General features: G+C 42.0%; 1 protein-coding gene across 11 annotated transcripts in view; it reads right to left on the reverse strand.

The window, feature by feature from the left end:
- Positions 1-4,939: 4,939 nt before the first annotated feature.
- Positions 4,940-22,296, reverse strand: part of LOC125006529 (band 4.1-like protein 1) — a 93,308-nt gene continuing 75,951 nt past the window's right edge. For 4 of the 11 annotated variants that reach the window (XM_047582639.1, XM_047582637.1, XM_047582640.1 and 1 more), the window contains 9 exons: positions 20,874-22,277; positions 19,103-19,153; positions 16,484-16,861; positions 15,904-16,032; positions 10,794-10,853; positions 10,007-10,102; positions 9,530-9,610; positions 9,308-9,424; positions 4,940-8,107 (listed from right to left, as the gene is read on the reverse strand). In XM_047582639.1, the coding sequence (XP_047438595.1) occupies positions 8,102-8,107; positions 9,308-9,424; positions 9,530-9,610; positions 10,007-10,102; positions 10,794-10,853; positions 15,904-16,032; positions 16,484-16,861; positions 19,103-19,153; positions 20,874-22,277 (2,322 nt within the window). In that variant the 3' untranslated portion in view covers positions 4,940-8,101. The remainder of the gene's footprint in view (positions 8,108-9,307; positions 9,425-9,529; positions 9,611-10,006; positions 10,103-10,793; positions 10,854-15,903; positions 16,033-16,483; positions 16,862-19,102; positions 19,154-20,873; positions 22,278-22,296) is intronic. The other 7 variants (XM_047582643.1, XM_047582647.1, XM_047582645.1 and 4 more) reach the window with 4 other exon arrangements.

A 22,296-nucleotide genomic window follows, 5' to 3' on the forward strand; every position in this document is an offset into this window, starting at 1 on the left:
TTAAAACGCCACTGAGATGACAGGAAAGGAGTCCCCTTAAGCACCAAGGCTAAGTAAAGGAGTAAAGGAGAGTGACCGATGTCGTGACTATGTTGTTACCAAAGCAGCTTTCATAAGAAAAGGAAAAAGAGGAGAGATAAAAAAAGTCTTATATGCATCTTTTTGTAAGACGTGTGGAGCTTTTATAGATTTTGTTTTCTTAATCAAATCGGTCTGGGCTTATTGGGCGAGATGAGTGTAGCGCATGGTAAATAACATCCATCAGAGTTCCAGAGGAGTTTGAAGGAAATAGGAATGTGGTTTGACATCTTTTGTCTTCTAAAACAAGGTGACGATGCTTGTAACTTTGGTTCCAGCAGACGACAGTGGAGCGTGTTTTTGTTTTGTTTTTTCATGTGATGAACTGTCACCTGGTACATCTGCTCGATTACAGACATATCTTCACTCTAAGGACTCCGTCGACAGCGTTGGTGATGGGTCGTCTTACCCGGTGTGTGAAGTGAGCATTAGCATTAGAGCACACATACCAATGCTCTACTAAACAAACACACTGCTTCTAATCTGCAGAATGAAAAAATATTAACTTCATATTATCTGCCTTTATGGGGTGGGAATTTTGTCAGCATACTCACATGCCATATCATTAGCCTAATAGCATAATTGCCTAACTACTTTTTTGACTTACTGTTACAATATCAATAAAAATACAATGTGCTTGATACAAATGTGTTTTTTTCTTATTTTCCAAAACCATTCAAATATTATTTAGGCAATTATGCTATTATGCTAACGATATGTTTCTCGACAGAGAAAGAGTAAGGAGTAATCATTCCTTCTGTCCGTTGCTACACTACACAGATCAGCCACAACATTATGACCAATGACATGAGTACTAAATAGCATTTAAACCATCTTGTGACAACTCAGTGTTCTGCTGGGAAACTTTTGGACCTGGTATTTATTCATGTGGATGTTGCTTAGACATGTAGCACCAAACCCATAAAACCCAGAGGCTCCCAACTAACCACTAGTGATGTTCGATACCACCGATTTCCTTTCCCATCTGATATCTGTTATTGGCGATACTGATCCGATACCGATACTTTGTGTAAATACATCCTGTGTCTGGGAAAAAAAAAAAAAAGTAGCACACATTCAAATTACAGCTTTATAACGAATAAAACACATCAGAGTCATTCATTTATTCATTTATTTTAAACTCTAAAGTATATTGAGGTAGTAGCCTCATTTACTATATAGTCGAGCTAATACAACAACAGAAAAACCAAACAGAGACACAATCACACAACATATGTGAAAATTATGTTTCAAACACTAATCATAAATGTGTTGTGGTTTAACCTGAGGCGTTTCACAAGGTTTGTTGTGTTGCCACAACTCAATAGTTTAGTTTCTTTCGCTCCTACATTACCTCCAATGACTGAAGTATCAAAAGTATCTGTATTTTTTAGTTGATTTTATGGCATAAATACCTGGTATCGGAAGTATCGATATCTCGGTATCGATCACAACTGTTGATCTGTTTTGGAGGCAACAAGGGACCTAAACAATATTAGGAAGGTGGTTATAATGTTATGCCTGATCCTTGTATGTTAGATGGAGGGAAAGAACATTAACCTTCACACTGATACCTGGACAGAGATTTTATTTAAACCTGACAATGTTAAACAATCCCCTTTAGCTCTAGAATTCAAATTTGCACATAACAAAGGAGCGTGTAGAGCGTTTACAGCCGGTGTGGACGGATGGGATGATTACAGGTCTGTCACCTTTAGTGGGAGTGGGGTGAGGCCGACCGAGAGCATCCAAAGAGTCGATGGAGTACTTAAAGCCAACCACGGGATAATTATCAACCTTGTTACCAGAAAGAGTAACGGTGGGGTTCCCTCTACCTTTGTCATTCTGCCGCGCTGGTGACCGGACCCTCGTGGCTGTCTCATGCTCCTCATTCTTTCAGTTCAGCCCTGTGTCTATTAGAGCTATCGTTTGCCTTCTGTGTGCCTCATCATATGTTCAAAATCCTCAGGTCCTCGAAGAGCCTTAACTTATCATGTATATTTAAAAAAAAGAAAAAAATAGAAAAAAAAAAAAGCATTAGAAGGGTAGAAGTACGAAGCAGCCGCGGTGATGTTTACATGCTGCTGTGTTGATAGACACTGTATGTGGTGGTGGAGGTGGTGGTGGTGGTGGTGGTGGGCCGGAGAGGGGGAGGGGCTTAGGGCGTGGCAGCATCCTTTCCCGAGGTTACTGAGGTTAGTTTGAATGGCGTTCTGCTGTTTCGCATGGGATGTCGGCGATATATGAGGCCTGGTGCATTTTTTCTAGGTGTGTGTATTCTTAATAAAAGACAATGCTGCTGATCTTTTTTCTCCCCCCCCCCCCTCCCTCCCATAGTCTCCTGATGCCATGTGGGACTTGCTGTGCTGCGCGAGTACGCTACACTACACTACAGTACAGCACAGCGCAGCCTGTGTGTAGCTTGTAATCCAGTTTTAAGTAGTTTGTAGTACTTTGAGGGCAAGTGTACTGTAGGCTACTGGGTCTCGCTCAGAATCATGCATCGAGAAACGTGTAATATACTGTTTTGTACACTTCAAATCATTTATATAAAAGAACCTTTCTAAAGAGATGATTTACTCGGTTTTTATGTAACGACTCTTGTTTCATACCGTAGCTAGCCGTCGCTCAGCATGACTGTACTCCGTCCGCTCTCTTCTGTTCATCTGCAAAGCGACTGAATGGCTTTAGGAACATGCATCATCTGGTAGGTCTGTGTTTACCGTACGTGTACCACGAAATCTGAACCATGATCCGCCCTGTGTCTATGCTTGTGTCTCAGTCAGCCCCCCCTTCCTCCCCCTTCCTCCCCCTCCTCCCCCTCTCTGAGGTGTACTGGATCTACTCTCCACAGACGCTCTCTTGCAGGAGGGGTTTCCTCAGTTGCTGTTTGTTGTTTATACTGTGTTAATAAAGACTATTGATTTATAGAACCACGTCGAGCTCTGTTAGTCCATCAATGTGTATCCACCCGTGTGACATATAGGAATAAGCGAAGGCAACGCACAGCTACACAGTGTATTGTTATCCGATAGAGCACGCAATCGGGTTTGTGAATAAGATCAAATAATTTTTTTTTTTTTTGTGCTCAGACTACAGCTGCAGTAAATAAACATTGTCTCACCTAAAACTAAACTTAATAATCAGCAGATGTTGAGTGACATATTTCACAACCTTTACACTAAGATGCTAGAGTACTAATAATAGACGTCTCTGTTTAAGTCATTAAAAGCTGCTCCATTTGAAAATAGGTTTTGATCATTGTTGCTTCTCTTCTAAATAAGGGGCTTCTTCATTCATCTAGTTCATCATTCAGACGCTACTTTCATTTTCTCTCTTATTACATAAAAAGGACAAACCAAGTCAAGGTCCAGGTCCTAAATCACTGTACGCCGTGATAAAGGCACCTGGTGATATAAAATATATTAAAACTGAGACCAAACGTGAAAAAAAGGCAGGAATATGAGATGAATTATGATTTATTTGTTTTTTCACAGCAGTGGAAGCTGGAATCCTACAATTCCCACAATGCAACACGTCTACAAAGAGAAGTCTCTTTTCAAACCCTTAATAAACCTTCATCAAAGACAAATGGCTCCTTAACTAATAATTATTATTCTCCTTTTCCTATTTGCTAGAGTATAGGTCTTCAACAGGGGGTCCGTGACCCCTAAGGGGTCCGCGGAGATACTGCAGGGTATATTAGACATTTTATATATATATATTTAGATATTTTAATTTAAATGTCTTTAAATATACATAAATCCAACATATTTTATTAAAGAGATAAACGGAGTCAGAAGACGTTACCAACACCCTGTTGTTGCACGGTTGAAATAAAGAATGAATATTTGAACCTGTGTATTATTTTAATAACTTAATACTGAATGCAAAATAATAATAATAATGTATATTTAGCAGTGGGCTGAGTTTAATATAGGAGATTAAGTAGGGGTTAATCTCAGTTTGGTCCTTGACCTGAAAAACGTTGAAGACCTCTGTGCTAAAATATTGCTGCTCTAGTTCTTTGTCTGCAGGAATTCACTAGGTGGCGCTAAGAGCACACAAATGAACCTGCAGCCCACTCACACTGCATGTACTCTATTCGGCCACTAGGTGGCAACGCACAACCAGGTAGCACTCCATCATTAATCCGTTGCTAAAGAAGCTCTTTGTTTCTCTGTGCTGCTGAATTATTCATTTATGGAAAATATAAAAATAAGGGACAAACATTTGTCAGAGTTCCTCTTCTTAATGACAGATACTTCAGTTAAAAACAGAGACTGTTTGAATCATACTGAGACATTTATTTATGCATGTATGTTTTTTTTTGTTTGTTTTTTTTTTCCCATTTAGACTGAATGCAAATACAGCAAATACACGCCACCAAGCACTAGGGGAATGTAGAGCAAAAAGGAAGTGGAGACTTGAAGGTGGAGGCTTTAACAGCAGGTTGATGACAGCTCCCCGTCGGCCGTCTCTGTTAACGGGGGCCCAGCAAATGTTTCCATCCGGTTGACGACTAACAGTCCAGATCCAGAGCAACTTTTTTTTTTCTTCTTCTTCTTCTCCTCTTAAATTCAATGTCAGAGTCTTTACAAGACGATAATTCACTTTCGAGACATGCGGGTCCCTCCTCACCTTGGGTGGGGGAGGAGAGGTCGTTTCTCCATCTGTCTCTTGCCGATTAAGAGCACTTTGAGCCGAGCACCGATAACTGCGGCTCCGGCTCCTGTAACCACGACTTAAGGCACCCTTTTCATGTGACGTTTCTATTCCTTCGGGTTTTACTTACTGCTTCACCCTAAAAACCCCCCTAGCTGCTCTCATTACAGTGTACAGGATAATATACAGAAGTATGGATATATATATATATATATAGTTATACCTACCAGTCATTGACTTGACCTTTGACTGGTAGTGTATATTAATATAAAAAAATACAGGCTGTCCATACTCCGTCTCAACACCTCAGCTTCTCTCCTTATGCCTACAACTATTAACCCTCCGTCAGTAACGTGGCCTGTCCTACAGCAGAGGCAGGTCCTCATTCCCAGCAGTTTACAGTAGATGTGCTGCTGTCGTTCACAACTCTCCAGTGTCGTTTGACCAGATAAAATTAAATTAAATAAAAAAAAAAAAAAAAAAAAAAGAGAGAGAAAATTATACAAATCATCTGTTTGCTTCCACAGACACATCTACAGCAGGTCGATTAGACGATGAGCGCGACAAGAGCCATGATCACAAGTGTTGGAGAAGCTTCTTTTTGAATGTTACTCTACAACTGTGTGTGTGTGTGTGTGTTACAGGTTTTGGTTACGCTTCGGTACACATGAGAGTTCACAGTTTTCTCCCTTTAGAGCGAAGGGGGGGCGGGGGGTGATGGCTGCTTATTGCAAGTCTCGCAAGCAGTGCGCTTCACCGCTTCGCTTAACAGCACAACGCTAACAACGACGAGGCCGACGTGAGTCCGAGGGGTTCTTACGTTTCATAAACTATGCATAGTATAGTATTAAAGGTCACCCAGGATATATGGATACACGTGACAGTCCACACCGGCCGCGTACGTCGCACAATATGCCCTCGGCTTTGTCTGCTAAGGGGAACACGGAGGCGTTCCTATAAATATAAGTACAAACTCAAACAGCAGAACTTTAAAGGAGTTAATCCGACAGAAGACAACAAAAAGACAAAAGAAAAAGTCTCTGTGTTGATCGTGTGGTTTTGAACTTTTCAGGCCGTGTGTTTGCAAACATGCAGCTGGAAAAAGTCTTTAAGCTGATTTATACAGTTTTATATTAATAAAATGAGTGAAATGACTCAGTGGAGCCTGGAAGGAAACCCAGGAGAAGTCTTTCAGCTCGGACATAAGACGAATGGATGGGGTTCGGGTGGTAACATCAGTCGTTTGTCATTTCTGAAAACACCACCAAACACGTCACAATCTGTAACTCTAGGGCGTTTTCAGGAATTAGTGAAAATGACAGAAGGGGGGGATGTGTCTGTATGAAGTGAGCACAGCAAACGCACAAAACAAGTTAGAAAGGTTTAACATAGTGGAGCATTTCAGAAAAAAAAATAAAAAATCTGTGACCTAGACAGAATTTCAAATTAAAACTGGTTTCAAATAAAAACATTGACTGTGAGCTTTTAACCGGGTGAAACTATGTCAGTGTTGCGGCTAAACATGTGTGTAATTTTTAAAAAGTTTGAAGCAAAGCCTACGATGCCAATATTCACCATAGACTGTATAAAGATGGACGACGGAACAGCTCCTCAAACGTGATGTCAAAGTAAGTAAGGTAAGTAAGTAGAGCTCCCCCTGGTGGCTGGAGGCTGCAGTGTAGGCCATAAGCTCCACCCACTCCATTTTAGTGGGTGGGACTTTTTGTCTCTTGTCTCTAAAATACTAAAATACACGTCAAATACATTTTCTAAGGATGGTTTCTGTTGTTTTATGTGGTTGATATAATGTTGACGAATGTTCAAATGTCAGTTTTTTCATTTTGGTTAGTTGGATGCGACATCCTGTTGCCATGCCAACAAGTATTAATTAAACGAAAGTGAGTCAGGAGGAAGTGTTGGCAGGTCATCAATATCGGACTCTGGCTACAAACTGGCAAGATGGCGCCGCCGCCCTGTATCCCTGGGAAACGAGCATCAGTTTGACCAATGCAAGGAAGTGGGAACGCAGCGTCCATATTTATGATACTGACACATTCACAACTCATCACAATCTGGTGAACTAACTTTCTAGCTGCGGATGACAACCCTCTGATTTAACGCTGTGAGATCTCCAGGGAAGGTTGAGGAGGGGGGCGGGGGAAGAAAAGAAAGTCACAGCATGTTCACACATTTAGACTGAAATGTCCAAAAACACAGGAATATCAAAGAAACCGATTCACAATGGAAGTCATTAAAATCAAGTAAGAAAAAACAAAAAAACAAAACATTTGCATTCTTAGATACAGTGTAACATTATATTAAAATGTCTCTAAAAATCCTAAACCTCTGCCCGGACTGTGTGACCAGCGTCTATTTATATCGTTGGCGAGCTGACACCAAAATGAAACAGTGACAGTGAAGCGGGACAAGGACTGTGATGTTTGGATGTTTGGAGACTGGGACCCGTTCCAGCTGTCCACTGAAGGAAGTGTCTTTATATTCTCCAGCACAGTCTGTCAACATTTCTATGAGTCCATGACTTATTGGCCCAGAGTTCTTTGCGCTATCTCAGCAGGTCCTCGGTTCCATCATGACATTTCGGTTTCGAATGTGAACATGTCCGAGTATTGTGTTTTCATTCCCTCTGCTATTTTTTAATTATTTTTTTTTTTTAATCGAACCATGCAGATTATAATCATCTGATATTATACATATTTCATAAACAAGCAAACACTGAACATAAATTAGATCATCTATAGATAAAAATGTAAAAAGCTAATAAGACAGCAGTTGATTATACTGAAGGTGTCACGGCCGGGAGGTGGCGACAACAAGCGAAAAGGCTGCCTCTCGCCACTTGACACCTCCCCACCCCACCCACGCCACCAGCGCTGCCCCCACACTTTCAGCCAACCCACCTTTTCTCTTACATTCACATCATATGTGACAGAAACACGAGGCAGATATTTTTTGCCTTTAAACAGGAAGTAGTAATTTGCGAAGGGAGGGAGTTTAAATCATGTCGGGTTTAACAATATGCAAGAAAAGCTGAATCTTTCCAATAGAAGACATCTCTATGGGTCCACGAGGAGGTGGAGGAAGATGGGATTGGCCGGGACTGAGCGGGAGGCTGGGTGGGGGTCACGGGCCGCGTCACAGTTGGTTTGTCTAAAGGGACAGGAGTGGAGGTCTACTGCTTCATGGAACGCAGCCTGCTCTTGCGTCGGTGTGTACACAGTGGGGTAGATAGTCCTCTTTACTGGGTTGGTGGCGTACTGCAGGGCAGGGCAGGAGACACACGGCTGGAGGATCTTCTCCTGTGCACCCCCGCCCCAGTCTCGGGGGCCGCCACGTCCGATCAGGACTGCAACGAGACCACAACACATAGAGCCGTCATGAACGTGGACAAATGCGTGGGACATTCGCTTCGCTTTGTGGTTGGACTGTCATTTTGTTTCTTTTTGTCGCTGTTTAGCATCCATTCCTTGTGGTTAGATTGTGTCATTTTGATTCCCTTCAGTTATTTTATATGTATATGTTGTGCAGTCAATGTGCATTTCTTTGCATTCCATACTGTATTTTGCATCCCCTTCAGTCATTTAAGTCTATACGGCACTTAGCCATTTTGCATTTCTTAGTATTTCATACAGTATTTTGCGTCCTCTTTAGTTTCTTCATGTTTATATGGTATGTAATCATTTTGCATCCCCTTTAGTCATTTTATGTGTCTATGTTATGCAGTCATTGTGCATTCCTTTGCACTGCATACAGTATTTTGCATCCTGTTTAGTTGCTTCATGTCTATACAGAATATGATCATTTTGCATCCCCTTTGCCTGTTTTATCTGTCTACAGTTTGTAACCATTTTGCATCCCCTTTAGTAATTTTATCTGTCTATGTTATGCAGTCATTGTCCATTCCTTTGCATCACATACTGCATTTTGCGTCCCCTTTAGTCATTTTATGCCTGTATTGTATGAAGTCATTGTGCATTCCTTTGCACTGCATACAGTATTTTGCATCCTGTTTAGCTGCTTCATGTCTATACAGAATATGATCATTTTGCATCCCCTTTGCTTGTTTTATGTCTACACAGTATGTAGTAATTTTGCATCTGCTTGAGTAATTTTATGTCTATATGGTATGTGATCATTTTGCATCCCCTTTAGTCGTTTTACGTGTCTACAGTGTGTAGCCATTTTGCATCCCTTTCATCATTTTATGTCCATATGGTATGTGATCATTTTGCATCCCCTTTGCTTGTTCTATGTGTCTACAGCTTGTTACTAGTTTGCATCCCCTTTAGTAATTTTATGTTTATAAGGTATTTAGTCCCTTTACATTTTTACACCTTTGGTTGTTTGTCTACAGGATGGTTATTTTTGCTTGCATTTTGCATCTCTCAGTTGTTGTGCGTACCTTTGCAGTCACATAACACGTCTTTGCTGTTGTTTTGTACCTCTTCCACAAAATAAATCTTAATCAGAGACTCTGTGCTTGGCTGGCCCGTGAAACAGTCCCTCCATAGAAATACTCTGATCACGGGCAGAGACTGCAACGTACCTCGGCTTTGTGCTGCAGCTCCTCAGTGGGAGACTCTGTTTCCCTGATAACCACTGCTTTTGTCACCAGCATGTCAGGATGCTGCTGCTTGGCCTCTTGGATCGCCATGGCGAGCGCCTGGGGACATAAAACACCTCCGTCACACATAAGCCTCCGGTGCCCTATTGTGACCTTCTGAACACTCGAGTGCAAGCGTCGCATTGTTTCCGTGACAGCCCTCACCTGATGTTGGTCCACGTCGTCGTCTCCTGTGATTATAATCCTTTTCTCGATTCTGGTCTCGGAGTAGCCTCCTTTCACAGTCTGTAGAACGCACACAGAAAGAAACAAATCAGATGAAACATGAGCTCAGTCCACAACGATTAAAAATTCCCCTTGTTTAATGAAAAAAAAGGGGAAATCAAAGGTATCACGGTTGTTATTGCATTTAATCCTCTTCTTTGTTCTAAAAACACTCGATATTTAGCACCAGACACTTATTAGAAACAACAACAAAGATAAAACCACTCATGAAGATGGACAGATGGAAACTCCTAACTGAGAATCACAGAACGATATAAATAATTAACTAACTCAATGTTCTGGTGGGAAACTTTTGAACATGACGAACATAAAACATGGTACAGATACAGATGTGGTGGTGCTGACTCCAAGCTTCCTGTCACTGAACTGTAACCATGGGAACAGATGACTTGTCACCTTGGTAACTTGTGTTGTGGTTGCCGAGGTGACGTTCTCCCCGGTGATGGTCAGCGGCGACACGACGGACTCCCTCTCCTGGATGCTGACTTTTACCTACAGCGCATTCATGACGGTCAGTCACACACAAGATCAAAAAACACGACACACAGCGCCCGGGATGACAAAGCCCATTTTCACACCTCACACAACATCACTATGAACATCACTATGAGCGCAGCCCGGCTCTTAAAGATAGTGGAGACCACATTCTAAAATGTACTGTAATTTAATTAGTGGGATGTTTGTCAAATAATCCCTGAGCTCTAATCACACCTACTCCTCAGAAAGTTGTTAACTTTGTTTAAGAATGAAGCTCAAGAGGACCCGATATAATGACTGTTTGTCACTTATGTGGATCAAATTATATTTCCCAAAATGCAACATGTTCTTTTTATTAGTCTCCCTTCACTGGTAATTTCTCGTGTCGCTAAAACCTCAAATTTACATGTTTTTTGTCTAGTTAAAAATGAAAAATTTCCTTTTCTTTTGGCAGGACAAATCTGCAAATGTGAAGATTTTTCTCCTTCCAAACGCTCGTAGAAGCCTGTATTCATTATAACGTCAAACCCAGTCAGGTGAACCTTGGGCACAGGTGAATATGAGATAAAGGTCCAAGGATACAAAGGAAGAAAGCAGGAGAAGAAGAATGGCTGCAGGCACACACACACACACACACACACACACACACACAAACACACACACACACGCTGTCACTCCAATGTATCTCTGACTTAATGACGCTTACCGGGGAGCCATTTTCTTTAAGGGCAGCAGGAGCCTCCCGTGGGCTGACGACACCGTGGTCCTGAATGAGACAGAAACGGCTCCTATTAAACATGTTTAATAACCTTCCAAACTCCAAAAGTCATTACGGCAGAAATAAAAAAAAGTCTCTTAGCTGTCAAACGTTCAACTAGGCTGATCAGGCATAACATTATGACCACTGACAGGAGAAGTGAGAAACTGTTGGACCTGATTTTCATTGTTGTGGATGTTTCCCCCATAGAAATAACACTCCTAAACAACATGAGTATTGAAGCCAGTCATTTTAGAGACAATGTTTGTAATGTGTATGAATTCATTCCCATCGGGTGAAGTTAACGTGGTGAAGAACCAACGGGAACAGTCGAGGAGAACGGGTTGAACAACAACAGGGGGGTGGGACGGGGGCAACAGAAAGAAATATATTTTTCTTTTTAAGTAGCACTGAACCTTAACTTAAGCTTTAAAAAGTGTCTTATTTATTATAAAACAGCTTTGAACGGAACAGAAGAAGAAAAGAGGTTTGGTATCAGTTCATCCTTCAACAGCTTTGTGGGAAGGAAAAGTATCAACTCTTCATTACACAATTATATTGTGATGCGTCCTTAACTGCTCTCACTATCAATACTGTAGCTTAATTCTTTCTCTATTCCTCTTCACCATCTACAATTCAGACTTCCACACTGAAAAAAAAAAAATGAATTTCAAGAAAGCAAAAAATCCTCGAATCAAAGAAATACATCTTAGAGTTTGTTCAGAGACGAGAACTTTGTGCTTATTTTAAGAATGTTTGTCGAGCCAGAAAAGCTCAACCCATCGGCAGATTTCTTTTCTCAATACGAGACGACCTGACTGAATATAAGAATGTTTTGCCTCTTTCTAGTGATGCTGCTTTTGCTGCCACATCCAGACGTTCTGGGACGATGAAGCCATTGTTGAGTATCTGCTGGGAACGACCTGGAGATCAGGAGGTCGACGTCTTTGCCGACTACTCATATCAGTGCCACCAAGACAAAGGAGATGGTGACTGACTTGGGAAGGAGGGGAACACAGACTTTGTGGATGGATATAAATACCTGGATGTTCACCTGAATAATAAACTTGGACTGGTTGGACATTAATGTCCCGTAGAAGAAAGGACAAAGCCGCCTGCTCCACCTGCTGAGGAGCCTGAAGTCCTTTGGGCTGTGCAGGACACTACTCAGGACCTTCCACTCGGTTGCATCTGGATCCTTTTACGCTATGGTCTGCTGGTTTGGCAGAGTCCCAGAGAGGGACAAAAAAAAAAAAGACTGGGCAAACTGACAAAGATGGCTAACTTCATCATCCAGGGCCGTTCTCTGGACTCGGTCGAGCAGGTAGAGGACGGGAGGGTGTTAATTAAGAGCCAGAAGGAGCTTTTCCACAGGTCCTTTTTCCCCTCAGCAGTCAAAACCTTTTTACTTCAGCGTCTTTCTCTGACATAATAAGAACTTTATACATCTGTCTACACCAACTCATCCCTGTATTATTTCACATAATTTCTCACTAGTGCAGTATTTGGTGCAGCTCCTATTGGAGTTTGTCTTTATTCAAGATATTCATGAATGTTTGTTTTCTCATTGTATATTCAGCCTCCTTACCGCTTTGTTTGTTTGAACAATAGCTGTTAACATTTTGGTTACCTACTTAAACCTGGTGCAATATGTAAATATGTTTGTACCTTTTATATATTTACTTTTATGTAGTTTCTCTTGTCTTTCCTTATTCTATTATCTCTATTTTTGTGCTGTTGTTGACTGATGCTTTTTTTCCACCACAGGGATAAATAAAGTCCTAGCTTAGCTTAGTTTAGCTTAGCTTAGCTTAGCTTATCTGATCTCATCTGATCTGAGCTTAATGTGTCAACATTTAGGGATAACACATGTTACAGTGCAGGCCAAACGTTTGGAAGCAATATCAAGTTTGTACATGAAAGATCATAGTTTCATTTATGTATTTTCCATCAAAACAAACCTGATTATTATATAAAGAGCAACTTATCAGAAGACATTAGTACTATAATTATGAGGTATTTGAGTCTTTCTTTCTTCAAAGTAACCTCCTCTGGCTTTAACAACAGTGTGACGTATACGAGGCATAAGAGATAAAGCGAATAAAGCAAACTGTGGTTTGTTTTTTGTTTTTTAACTTTTGCACTGAAGTTGTGACTCTTGCAAATCTTCTCGACCCTAAAACTAAGCCCTTCTTCTTTTCTTTTGCTGACATTTATTCAGCAATGTTCTGATAACATTAATGGTCATTAATAAAGAAAAGTCTGATCATGCAGTAAATACATCCCAAAATACATGTAACTCATGCTGCGTTTTAAGGTTTCTGGTTTGTGAACAGAAGTTGCCTGTAACGTGCTTGTAACGTATACACATGTTGGAGCGGAGGAAGGAAATCAGAACTTAAAATACCTGCAGACCGCACACAGAAAGAAACAAATCTGATAAAAACAAGAACTTAGTCATGACAATTTAAAATTCCCACTTTTGGAAGAAGCCTAACTCAAAGCTCCATCATTATCCACAACATTAAAGGAAGGCAGCTGGACTTTTAGAGTTTCTTTGAGACGTTTCATCTGAGCAGCTCCTTCAGTTCTGAAGCGGTGGTGTAGGAATTGGGATTTAAATAAGGACATCTGTGGGTGACTCTGCAAGTCCGGTTCCCTTTCATTAATATAATAAATATATTTAAAACCTGGATGACTATAATTGTTTTTATTTTATTTAATCTTCAAGATCCAGGATTCAAGAACCATTTATTGTGATTACCTGCTAGTTCCTCGCTAAAGTAATGCAAATATAAAAATATTACTTAACAGTCGTCTAGTTTACCGTAGATCATTAAAACTAATTGAACTACAATCCAAACACATTAAACAAACCCAGAGCAGCAGTGGTCTCCCTCTGCTGGCCGCCCTACGTCACTGCTGCAGCTCTTTGGCGTCCTATGGATGACGTCACCCTGCATTTGATGCGCACACACTCAGACTCACACTCAGACTCTACTCCAGGCTTTACTCCGACATCTTTGAAAATTTGACTCCACGCTGATGTGGCACTTCAAAGACACTCTCTCTACATCAGTGCCTGAGTCTCATCCAGGCCATTAGCTGAATGGCTGAAGAGCCCAGCGATGATTACATTTTAATAAGGCACCTGTGGGACTGCCAGCCTGCACTCAAATCCCTGCCTCTGGAGATGAATGGGATTCGCACCTGCTTTCATCATCCTCATTAATACCCTGTCAATACTTTAATCACTCCATAACGACGCTATTATGTCATCAGTGCCTGGGGAATGTATCACTGTAGCCCGTAGAAAAACGCGTCTTCGTCTGATCCAGGCTTCAGGGCTGCGCAAAAAAAATGTGACATCCTTCACTGCAAATGTGTTTGATGGTAGACTGGAATGAAATAGAGCTTCGTGTAAGCATTGTCCTCAACCGCTCTCACTGTAGCTCAATGTGTCAGCATTTATGGATAAAACATGACGTGCATGTAATGTAGACGTATGTGACAAATCCAATACTTTGCAAAAGACTTCAGAACTAAAAACACCTGGAGACCGCACAGAAAAAAACACATGTGATGAAACAGGAACTCCTGGTTCTGGTAATTAAAAATTCAACTAGTTGAAAGTTATTTGCACAAGCCAACACAACGCAACCTGGATTGAAATCGTTCCTCTGAAAAAAGCACAAAACTCATGTGGTGTAGATTCATGTAGTTTAGAACAGAAGAACTCAGGTTAATCGACTCTAAAGACTCATTTAAGGTTGTGCAAGACATAGACAGCGTGACTGTTATCTGAAGAAGTTGTATGTGTTTATGGGAAAAAGCGTAACTCAAAGCTATCATCATTTTTTTTCTATTTAATCCTTTTATATGTACACTCAAGTTTAATTTTATCATATACATCAGTGTAGAAAGTATGAATGTGATGTCACAGCAACGTCACTGTGAAATAACCTAAAACTAACTGAAACTGAGGCTAATCCACTTTTCCAAACTCATACTAGTTCGTAAGAATCATTGTCGAGTCCAATTATTCTTAATTTGATCTGATAATCCACATTTTTCCCGGTCTCGCTGTATTTACTGATACATTTCACTGTGTTTTTGCCACTCAGGCGGCGTGGTCCCAGGGGGGCGGTGACGTCTATCATGTCTGAGGGGAGCAGCAGTCAGCTGGTTAGCTTAGCTTAAAGAAGCTCTGTCTAAAGGCCCACAGATCAACACATCTGACGCTTGTTTATTCTACCTGGTAGTCATGATAAACTGGACGTGTCGCTACTCATCCAAAGACCATATGAATAATGTTAACAATGACAGTAACGAGGCCGACATGAGTCCGAGGGGAACTTAAGTTCGATAAACTGTGTTTAGTATAGTATTAAAGGTCACCCAGGACATATGGATTTGCGTGACAATCCGTCCATGAATGTCAAACAATACGCCCTCGGCTTCGTCTGTGTTGACACTGTCTCCTATAAATGTATAAGTACAAACTCAAACACCGAAACTTGAGGGAGTTAATTCAACAGAAAACTAATTGTGTGCTTTGCAAACATGAACATATGATCGAAACCGGAAAACTCTTCAACTCTGAGTCGCTTGTTAAAAAAGAATTAAATGACCACGTGGAATATTTAAAGTGTTGCTTTCATGCTCTCTTGGTTTGAGCAACAAGAAAACTCACGTACTGAAGAAGCTATTTGAATAAGGGCTGAAACTTCTGAAGAACTCTACAACACAGCTTTGTTTTCTGTTTGTTTTTTACATACACTATGACCGAGCCTGCAGTAGCCACACTCAGTTCTTATCACAATATGATTCTGGCAACACAACTTGGATTTTAATTATTCAGCTTGAAAATACCTCTGCATAAACTTAGACTGACAGATACTTCCCAGAATGTCAAACTGTTCCATTAACAAATGTTTGGTCTGGATTTAAATTCAAAGCTGTCATTCTAAGTAAGATAAAAGTGGTAAAGAAAAACCATTTCACATGACAGCACGGTGAGGTTGGCTCAGGCGCCTCTTCGCTCCTGTTGTTGCGTTACCTGTTGTGAGACGTCCATGATGTTGGTGTGGACCTCCGATCCATTTGTGTGCGTCTCCGTCTTGGTGTCAGCCCTCTTCAGTTTGTGGGCCACGCTCACAGCGGTGGGGTCTTTCTTTGCCACGGGAGGCTGCGTAAAAAAAAAAGAAAAAACACAAACGAAAGTCAATCAACAACGGTTTCTTCTTTCCTCCTCTAGAGATTTAGGACCCGTTGCTCATGGGCAGTAAACATTTCAGAAGAAAAGCAGTGCATTCAGCAAACCTAAAGGAAATACGGACTCTGTGGCTCGGTGAGAACATGCAAATGATGATGCAATGGCTGGGAATACAAAGAAATACTGACTTCACGGACGAAAGAAATCTGAAATGGATATATCAACAAACGCAATACAGGAAAAATTGGAAAAACCAAACTACAAAGGTTAACAAAAATTTCAAACAATGGGAAATGGAGCAAAATAAATGATAAATGAAATAAAATAAATAAACAGCAGGTGATTTTTTTTGGCATCAGGTTCAGTCAGCCAGGGTGAATCCAGGGGTGATGATGATGAAGGGTGAACGCGTCCGTCTCTCTACCTCATGATGATGGTGGTGGTGGTGATGCATTCCCTCCTCGGGAAGCGTCTCCTCCATGGGAGACTTGTCCCTGGAGCCCATCAGACGGGCCGAGTAGAACCGGGAGGTCTCCTCGAAGTCCTCCCGGCCCACCTCCGGCTGCCGCTCCCTCTCCCCCAGCTCCGACATGCCCTTAGAGAAGTCCTCCACGCCGGAGTGGAGGTCCGTGATGACGGTGAAGTCGACCTCGGCCTCCAGGCTGGACGTGGAGCTGACCGTCATGCTGGAGCACTTGCGCTCGATGCCCAGGTGGGTTTCCCTCATGCAAGCCACCGTGTCCCTCTCCTGCTCCTCCTCCGAGGCTACGCTCGGCTGAGGCCTTCTCTCCGCGAGCTCCTTCTGGTGCAGGCACACACAGGTTCACCACTCTGACATCATGTAACCTAACTACGGTCATACGGGCGACGACGCACGGGTGAAAGGAGACTCATCCTCACAGTTGCACTGACAGAGGACCTCATTCACTGCACATGCAATTTATCCTAAACATAAGGCTCCTAGGTTAGACACAAAAAGTCCATTCACTGTATGATGACGTGAAGGGTTTCAATTATTATAGAAGCATATCTAATATACAGGGCTCTCAAGTCTCACACGCATTTCAATAAGTTCACACGCTCTCACCCACACATGACATTTCACACCGAGAAATGATAAAACCTGCCGCACACAGACTTTAAAAGAGATTAGTAATCTATGAATAGTACTGATGTGCAGATGAATGCTGAAAATCGATACTTCCGGTACCAGGTCTTTATGCTCTAAAATCGATTCTGAAATGAAAATATCGATATTTTCGATACTTCAGTCACTGGAGGTAATGTAGGAACACAGAGGAGAGTAACTAAACTACTGAGTTGTGGCAAGAGTTTAAAATAATAATAATAATAACCAGACACATTAGGGTGTATTTACACATCTTTAAACAGCTAATATACCTCTATTAAGGACATGCAAAACAACAAACATGGCCAAACATAAACCAAATAAACTCCTATAATATGCAAATTTCTAATTCATGTGAAAGCAGCCTTTTAACTTTGCAGTAAAATATAAACCCAACCACAGTAGCTACACTTTTCTAAATTCTGGAAGCCGTGAAGATGAGTTTCAGCCTCAGAGAAGCAAAGGCAGCTTAAGACAGAGCCACTGAAGATCAAGTGAAAGCGAAGCCAGGTCCACCTCGAGCTAAACGTAAACCTCTTTCCAACAGAATCTTCTTTTTATCATTCCAACATCTTTAAAAGCTATTGATCCAATAATCCTTCCAATTGATAATTTGCTATTGCACATAACTGCTGCAGAACTTTGATAAAATGAACAAAACCCACAGTTAGTCACTAACTTAGCAGGTTTCAGAAGCAGCTGAGATGCACTTAAAGGTAAAATCACACGTTTCACTGTATTAAACTGAAAATGGGCAGTAATAGTTAAAGTTTATAAAGGACAGGGAAGCTCTGTGACAAACCAAAGGAAGAGCAGATCTCCGTTTCAAGGTTCATCACTAAAGGTTCTGACAACGACTAAAAGGCATAAAATGAAGGCATTATGAGCTTTTAATCCCCTGCTCCTGACAAATTCCCTTTTGCTCAAGTTCACTGCATCTATATTCACTGTTTGTGTAGCACACAGGGATATAAAATCTGTCACATAAACTGAATATTAAGCTAAACTTTAGCATCTTTAGCCTGTAATTATGCCCTGAGGGAAGACGGCTCAATTTTAAAGGCTCAACAAAAAACGATTTCGATCAATTAGTGGCACGTGCATCATTTACAAGTTGCTTTAATACATTTATATGTTCAGTTCCAGCTGGTGATGGAGGAAGGCAGCAGATTAACTTCTGATACGTGACACACTTCATTCTTTGTAGCTTTTTGCAGTTTTATCTTTTTTAATGTAGATACATATGTCGTAAGAAACTAAACCCACCATTTAGGATGTATCGGTCTTTCCCCGACCATTGTTTTAGGGTCGGTGAGTTCAGTGAGTGAGAGTATAGAGGTCAGTGAATACAGTCCCATCAGTCAGAGTCAGTTTTTTAAAATAATGTAGTGTATTAGTATATTCTCTAAAATATACGTTTTCTTCGTCCATTCTTGCCAAAACAGTCCATTGAAATATGCTAACAGGCATTTACAATCTGTAGTGTTGGAGATGTTTTGCATCCAGTTAAGCCCCGCCCCCTTGTTTACAAACCGTGAAGGGGTCTATAGAACAGGTCTATACCTTGTTTTTTTATTAAACCAACTAAATAGCCTCATGTTATTTATCTTATTGACATGACGTCGCATCATTTTTGTCTCTACGTGGTCGCGCATTTACAATTCTCATTGTGCACGGAGGAGTTCTGCACATGCACATACAGTTCAGCTTATAAATAGACTACGGTCACGAAAAGAAATGCGTGATTCTTTTAAGTGTTTATGATGGTGTCCACCTGAACCCACGCAACACGTACACACACACACTCACAATCACACATACTGTGCATGCAGTTTTTTCCCGTACCAGGGTGCAGAGAGGAAAAGAGAAGACGGGTGAAGCATACGAAGGAGTGTTTAAATACAAATGAATAACCTTGAAATCAGCAAACGGCTCTTCATAAATGGCAGGGGTGGAGACGGGCTCCTGCAGGGGGTGGGGGAAGCAGAGGAAAAAAAGAGCAGACACAATCTAAAGGTTAGCAGGAGCAGAAGTGGACGTTCGAATGGCACGACACCACAAACACACAGGTCCTAACGGCAGCGCTTGACTGGGGCCTGAACGTACAAGCGCAGTGTGTCCCTGAGGACAACATACTCCAGTGCCAAACCTAAACTGGGATCCCACAATTGTGATACAGCAATTGTAAATTGTTCATGAGTATTTTTTTAATGACTTAATCCCAAGTTTAGGTGAGAAATTCAGCCAGACCCAATCTCAGCCCGCTGGTTCTGTTCAGATCCAGTCAGGGTCCAAATGGATACGGGCACAAATTTCAAGCACTTCTCTATGAAACAGCATAGCATACGACGGAAAAGAGGTGAGTTTACAACATCTACGCAACGACATCTACAGCCATTTGTTGTAATTAGCGAGTTCTGGACAAGAGCATCATGCAGTTTGTGTAATGAGCAGTTTTCAGCGTAAAAGCAGCCACTCATCTAGCAACTGAGAAAACGTTGCATCACTGTACCTTGAATTTTCACCAAGAGCGCTCTCAAACACTCTCAAATACTGTTGTTAAACGTCCAATAAAAGGTGCCGGGACGTATTTCAAAGCCTCCATCAAAAATGACTTTGTCCACATGTTTGGAGGAGCACGTAATATTTTCCCACACACTATACCTGAGTTCAATCAGATCGTGATGCGATTGTCGCAACATCTTTTCTCATGCCTCTTTAATCCAATATATGCGGGAGCTCGACTCGGATGAAAAGGTGGGAAATGATGAAAGCTGTCATGTCTATTCACTTCAAAATTCCTTTCATTCCAGTGCCAAAAACACGTGCAAGCTTCCAATGATACCAAGAGTGAAATGAAAGCAGCAAATCTGACTGTGTCAGGCACTGAGCTGTGGTGTCTGGCTGCTCGCTGCCTGCTGGGGGGAACCAATGTGTTAATGGCGCCGCGTGGCTTCCTATCCAGGTGGGGTTGGAGGAAATTACGCCCCTCATTTATTATTTACTATCACCCATGTGAAGGATCAGGGGACATTTTCTTTTAAGGGTTATTAGTTTGATGTAATTTCTCAATATTTTTGTGCAAAAACTAATTCTACACTTCATTTATCTCTAATTTTGAGAGATAAGTGCTCTCCCCAACTAAGTAATGGATGGCAGTTCATTTCATTATTTATCAAATGAATGACTGAACTTGTAACATTCATATGCAATAAATCCTTTTTTTTCATTTCCTGTTTTGAGAATAGCAAATAACATGATAATGTGTGAGTCATTCTTTCCTTGCCACCCTCTGACAGGAGAAGAACGTGAGCTGGACGGACATTTCAGGCTCACGAGTCAAAAGAAGAAAAAACCAACAACCAAACCGAGAGATATTGACTTTTTTTTGTGTGTCTTTTTAAGCTTTCACAGCCAGTGTTGAGCTGTACAGATTTGCCACACAGTGTGGTGTATGTTGGGCGGGGAATGGGAGGCAATTAATTGGGCTGCCATATGGGAAAATGTCCAAAATAGTTTTGCCAGATTTTTTTTGCCACAAGGCTCTCCAAACAGGTAAGATGGATGAGTGTTTTCAAGTCACTGAAAACGTAGAAAAAAAGAAATATGGCGTGCGAGTCTGTCTGAAGCTCATGCGATGCTTTTTTTTCCAATGACTGAATTAGCAGATGCCAAGCAGAGTTACCGAGTGTCTCTTCTTGGCCGAGTCGAGGTTCGTCTCCCTGCCGGCATTTCGGCTGTTGCGCAGTATTAGCCCGGACTCCCTGGCCTTCTGCGTCTTCACCGGCGGGGCTGGGGGAGCCATTTTGGGAAGCGCTGAGATCCTTGAACCAATCGTCTGACTCTCCGCGTACCCTCTGCCAGACTGGAAGCTATCCTCCGAATGTTCTGTCTTAGCTCCGTCCTCCAGGTCTGCTGCGAATGCTGGGTGGAAGGCGGGGACATCTGTCCAGCTGAGGTCTGAGGATCCCTCCGGAGAGCCGACGGACCAGCGGTACTCTCTCCTGATGACCCGCGTTGGCTCGTCCTGCCCCGCCTGGTCCCTCTCATCCTTACCAGCTACGCTCTTTGACCGCTCCGGCTTGAGAGGAACGATCCTGGTGATTTCCGCCTGGTAGCTGCTGCCCGACAGTCGGTGGAAAGACGTCCTCTGACCTCTGTCGCCCAGGAAACCCTCTACATCCTCTCCTCCAGAACTACTGATCTTCCTCTCATGTGTCCTGACCTGTCGCAGTTTTACCTCTGCTAGCTCTTTGTTGTCAATGAGGCCCTTCCCTCGCACCTTCATCACACACTCCCCTTTAACAGCTGCTAACGAACTGTCATGTTCTATCTTTCCAGGTCCATTCACTGAGCCTAGATCCACATCTTCTCTCCCAGTCTGGTTCACTTTTCTCTTCACTTGCTCTGTTCCTTGAGTGGCGGCCTCCCTGTTCTCCCCATATTTATCGTCTTGCTTGCTGTCTTTATAGACCCTATCAGACTGATCCTTTCCTAATCCCAGATCATCTTTCATCATCACCGCTGGGGGCGACTCACAATGACTTCCCTTCTTCAGTGTTTGTTCCGAATTGTTGTCTGAGTCTGAGCCCTCGTTTTCTTCTTCTCCGCTGGAATCGCGGCCGGCTTTCTCGTAGATGAGCTCCGCGGGCATTCCCAGATTTAAGCTCTGGGGTCTCCTCTTTTTCCTCGGTTTAGACGCCGTGCGTTCCTTTATCTGACGAGGGCCTGGGGCCACATCATTGTTAGCCTCAGGGCCTGAGGCATGAGAAGGTTTACGTTGAGATTTGTCTTGAAACAGGCCGGCATCCTCAGACAATGGAATCACAAAACGCCAAGGCTCAGGGCATGCGTCTGCCTCTCTGGGCGATTTTGTTGACGGAAATTCATCAATATGGCTTTTCATTTCTTTTCTGTCATACCCCGTTACCTCTTTATGTATCATCTTGGCAACATCTATATCTTTTTCCAGCTCCCTTTTCTCCCACGAGGAATCAGATGGGAAAGATTTGTTCTTTTCTTCTGCCTTCCAGTCAAGGTCTTGTTGATAAGGTTCTTGTTTTTCAATCAATACCCACTCCTCAGAGCCCTACATATTTGGTATAGAT

The sequence above is a fragment of the Mugil cephalus genome, chromosome 4 (genome assembly GCF_022458985.1).
Source record: "Mugil cephalus isolate CIBA_MC_2020 chromosome 4, CIBA_Mcephalus_1.1, whole genome shotgun sequence".
NCBI lineage: Eukaryota > Metazoa > Chordata > Actinopteri > Mugiliformes > Mugilidae > Mugil > Mugil cephalus.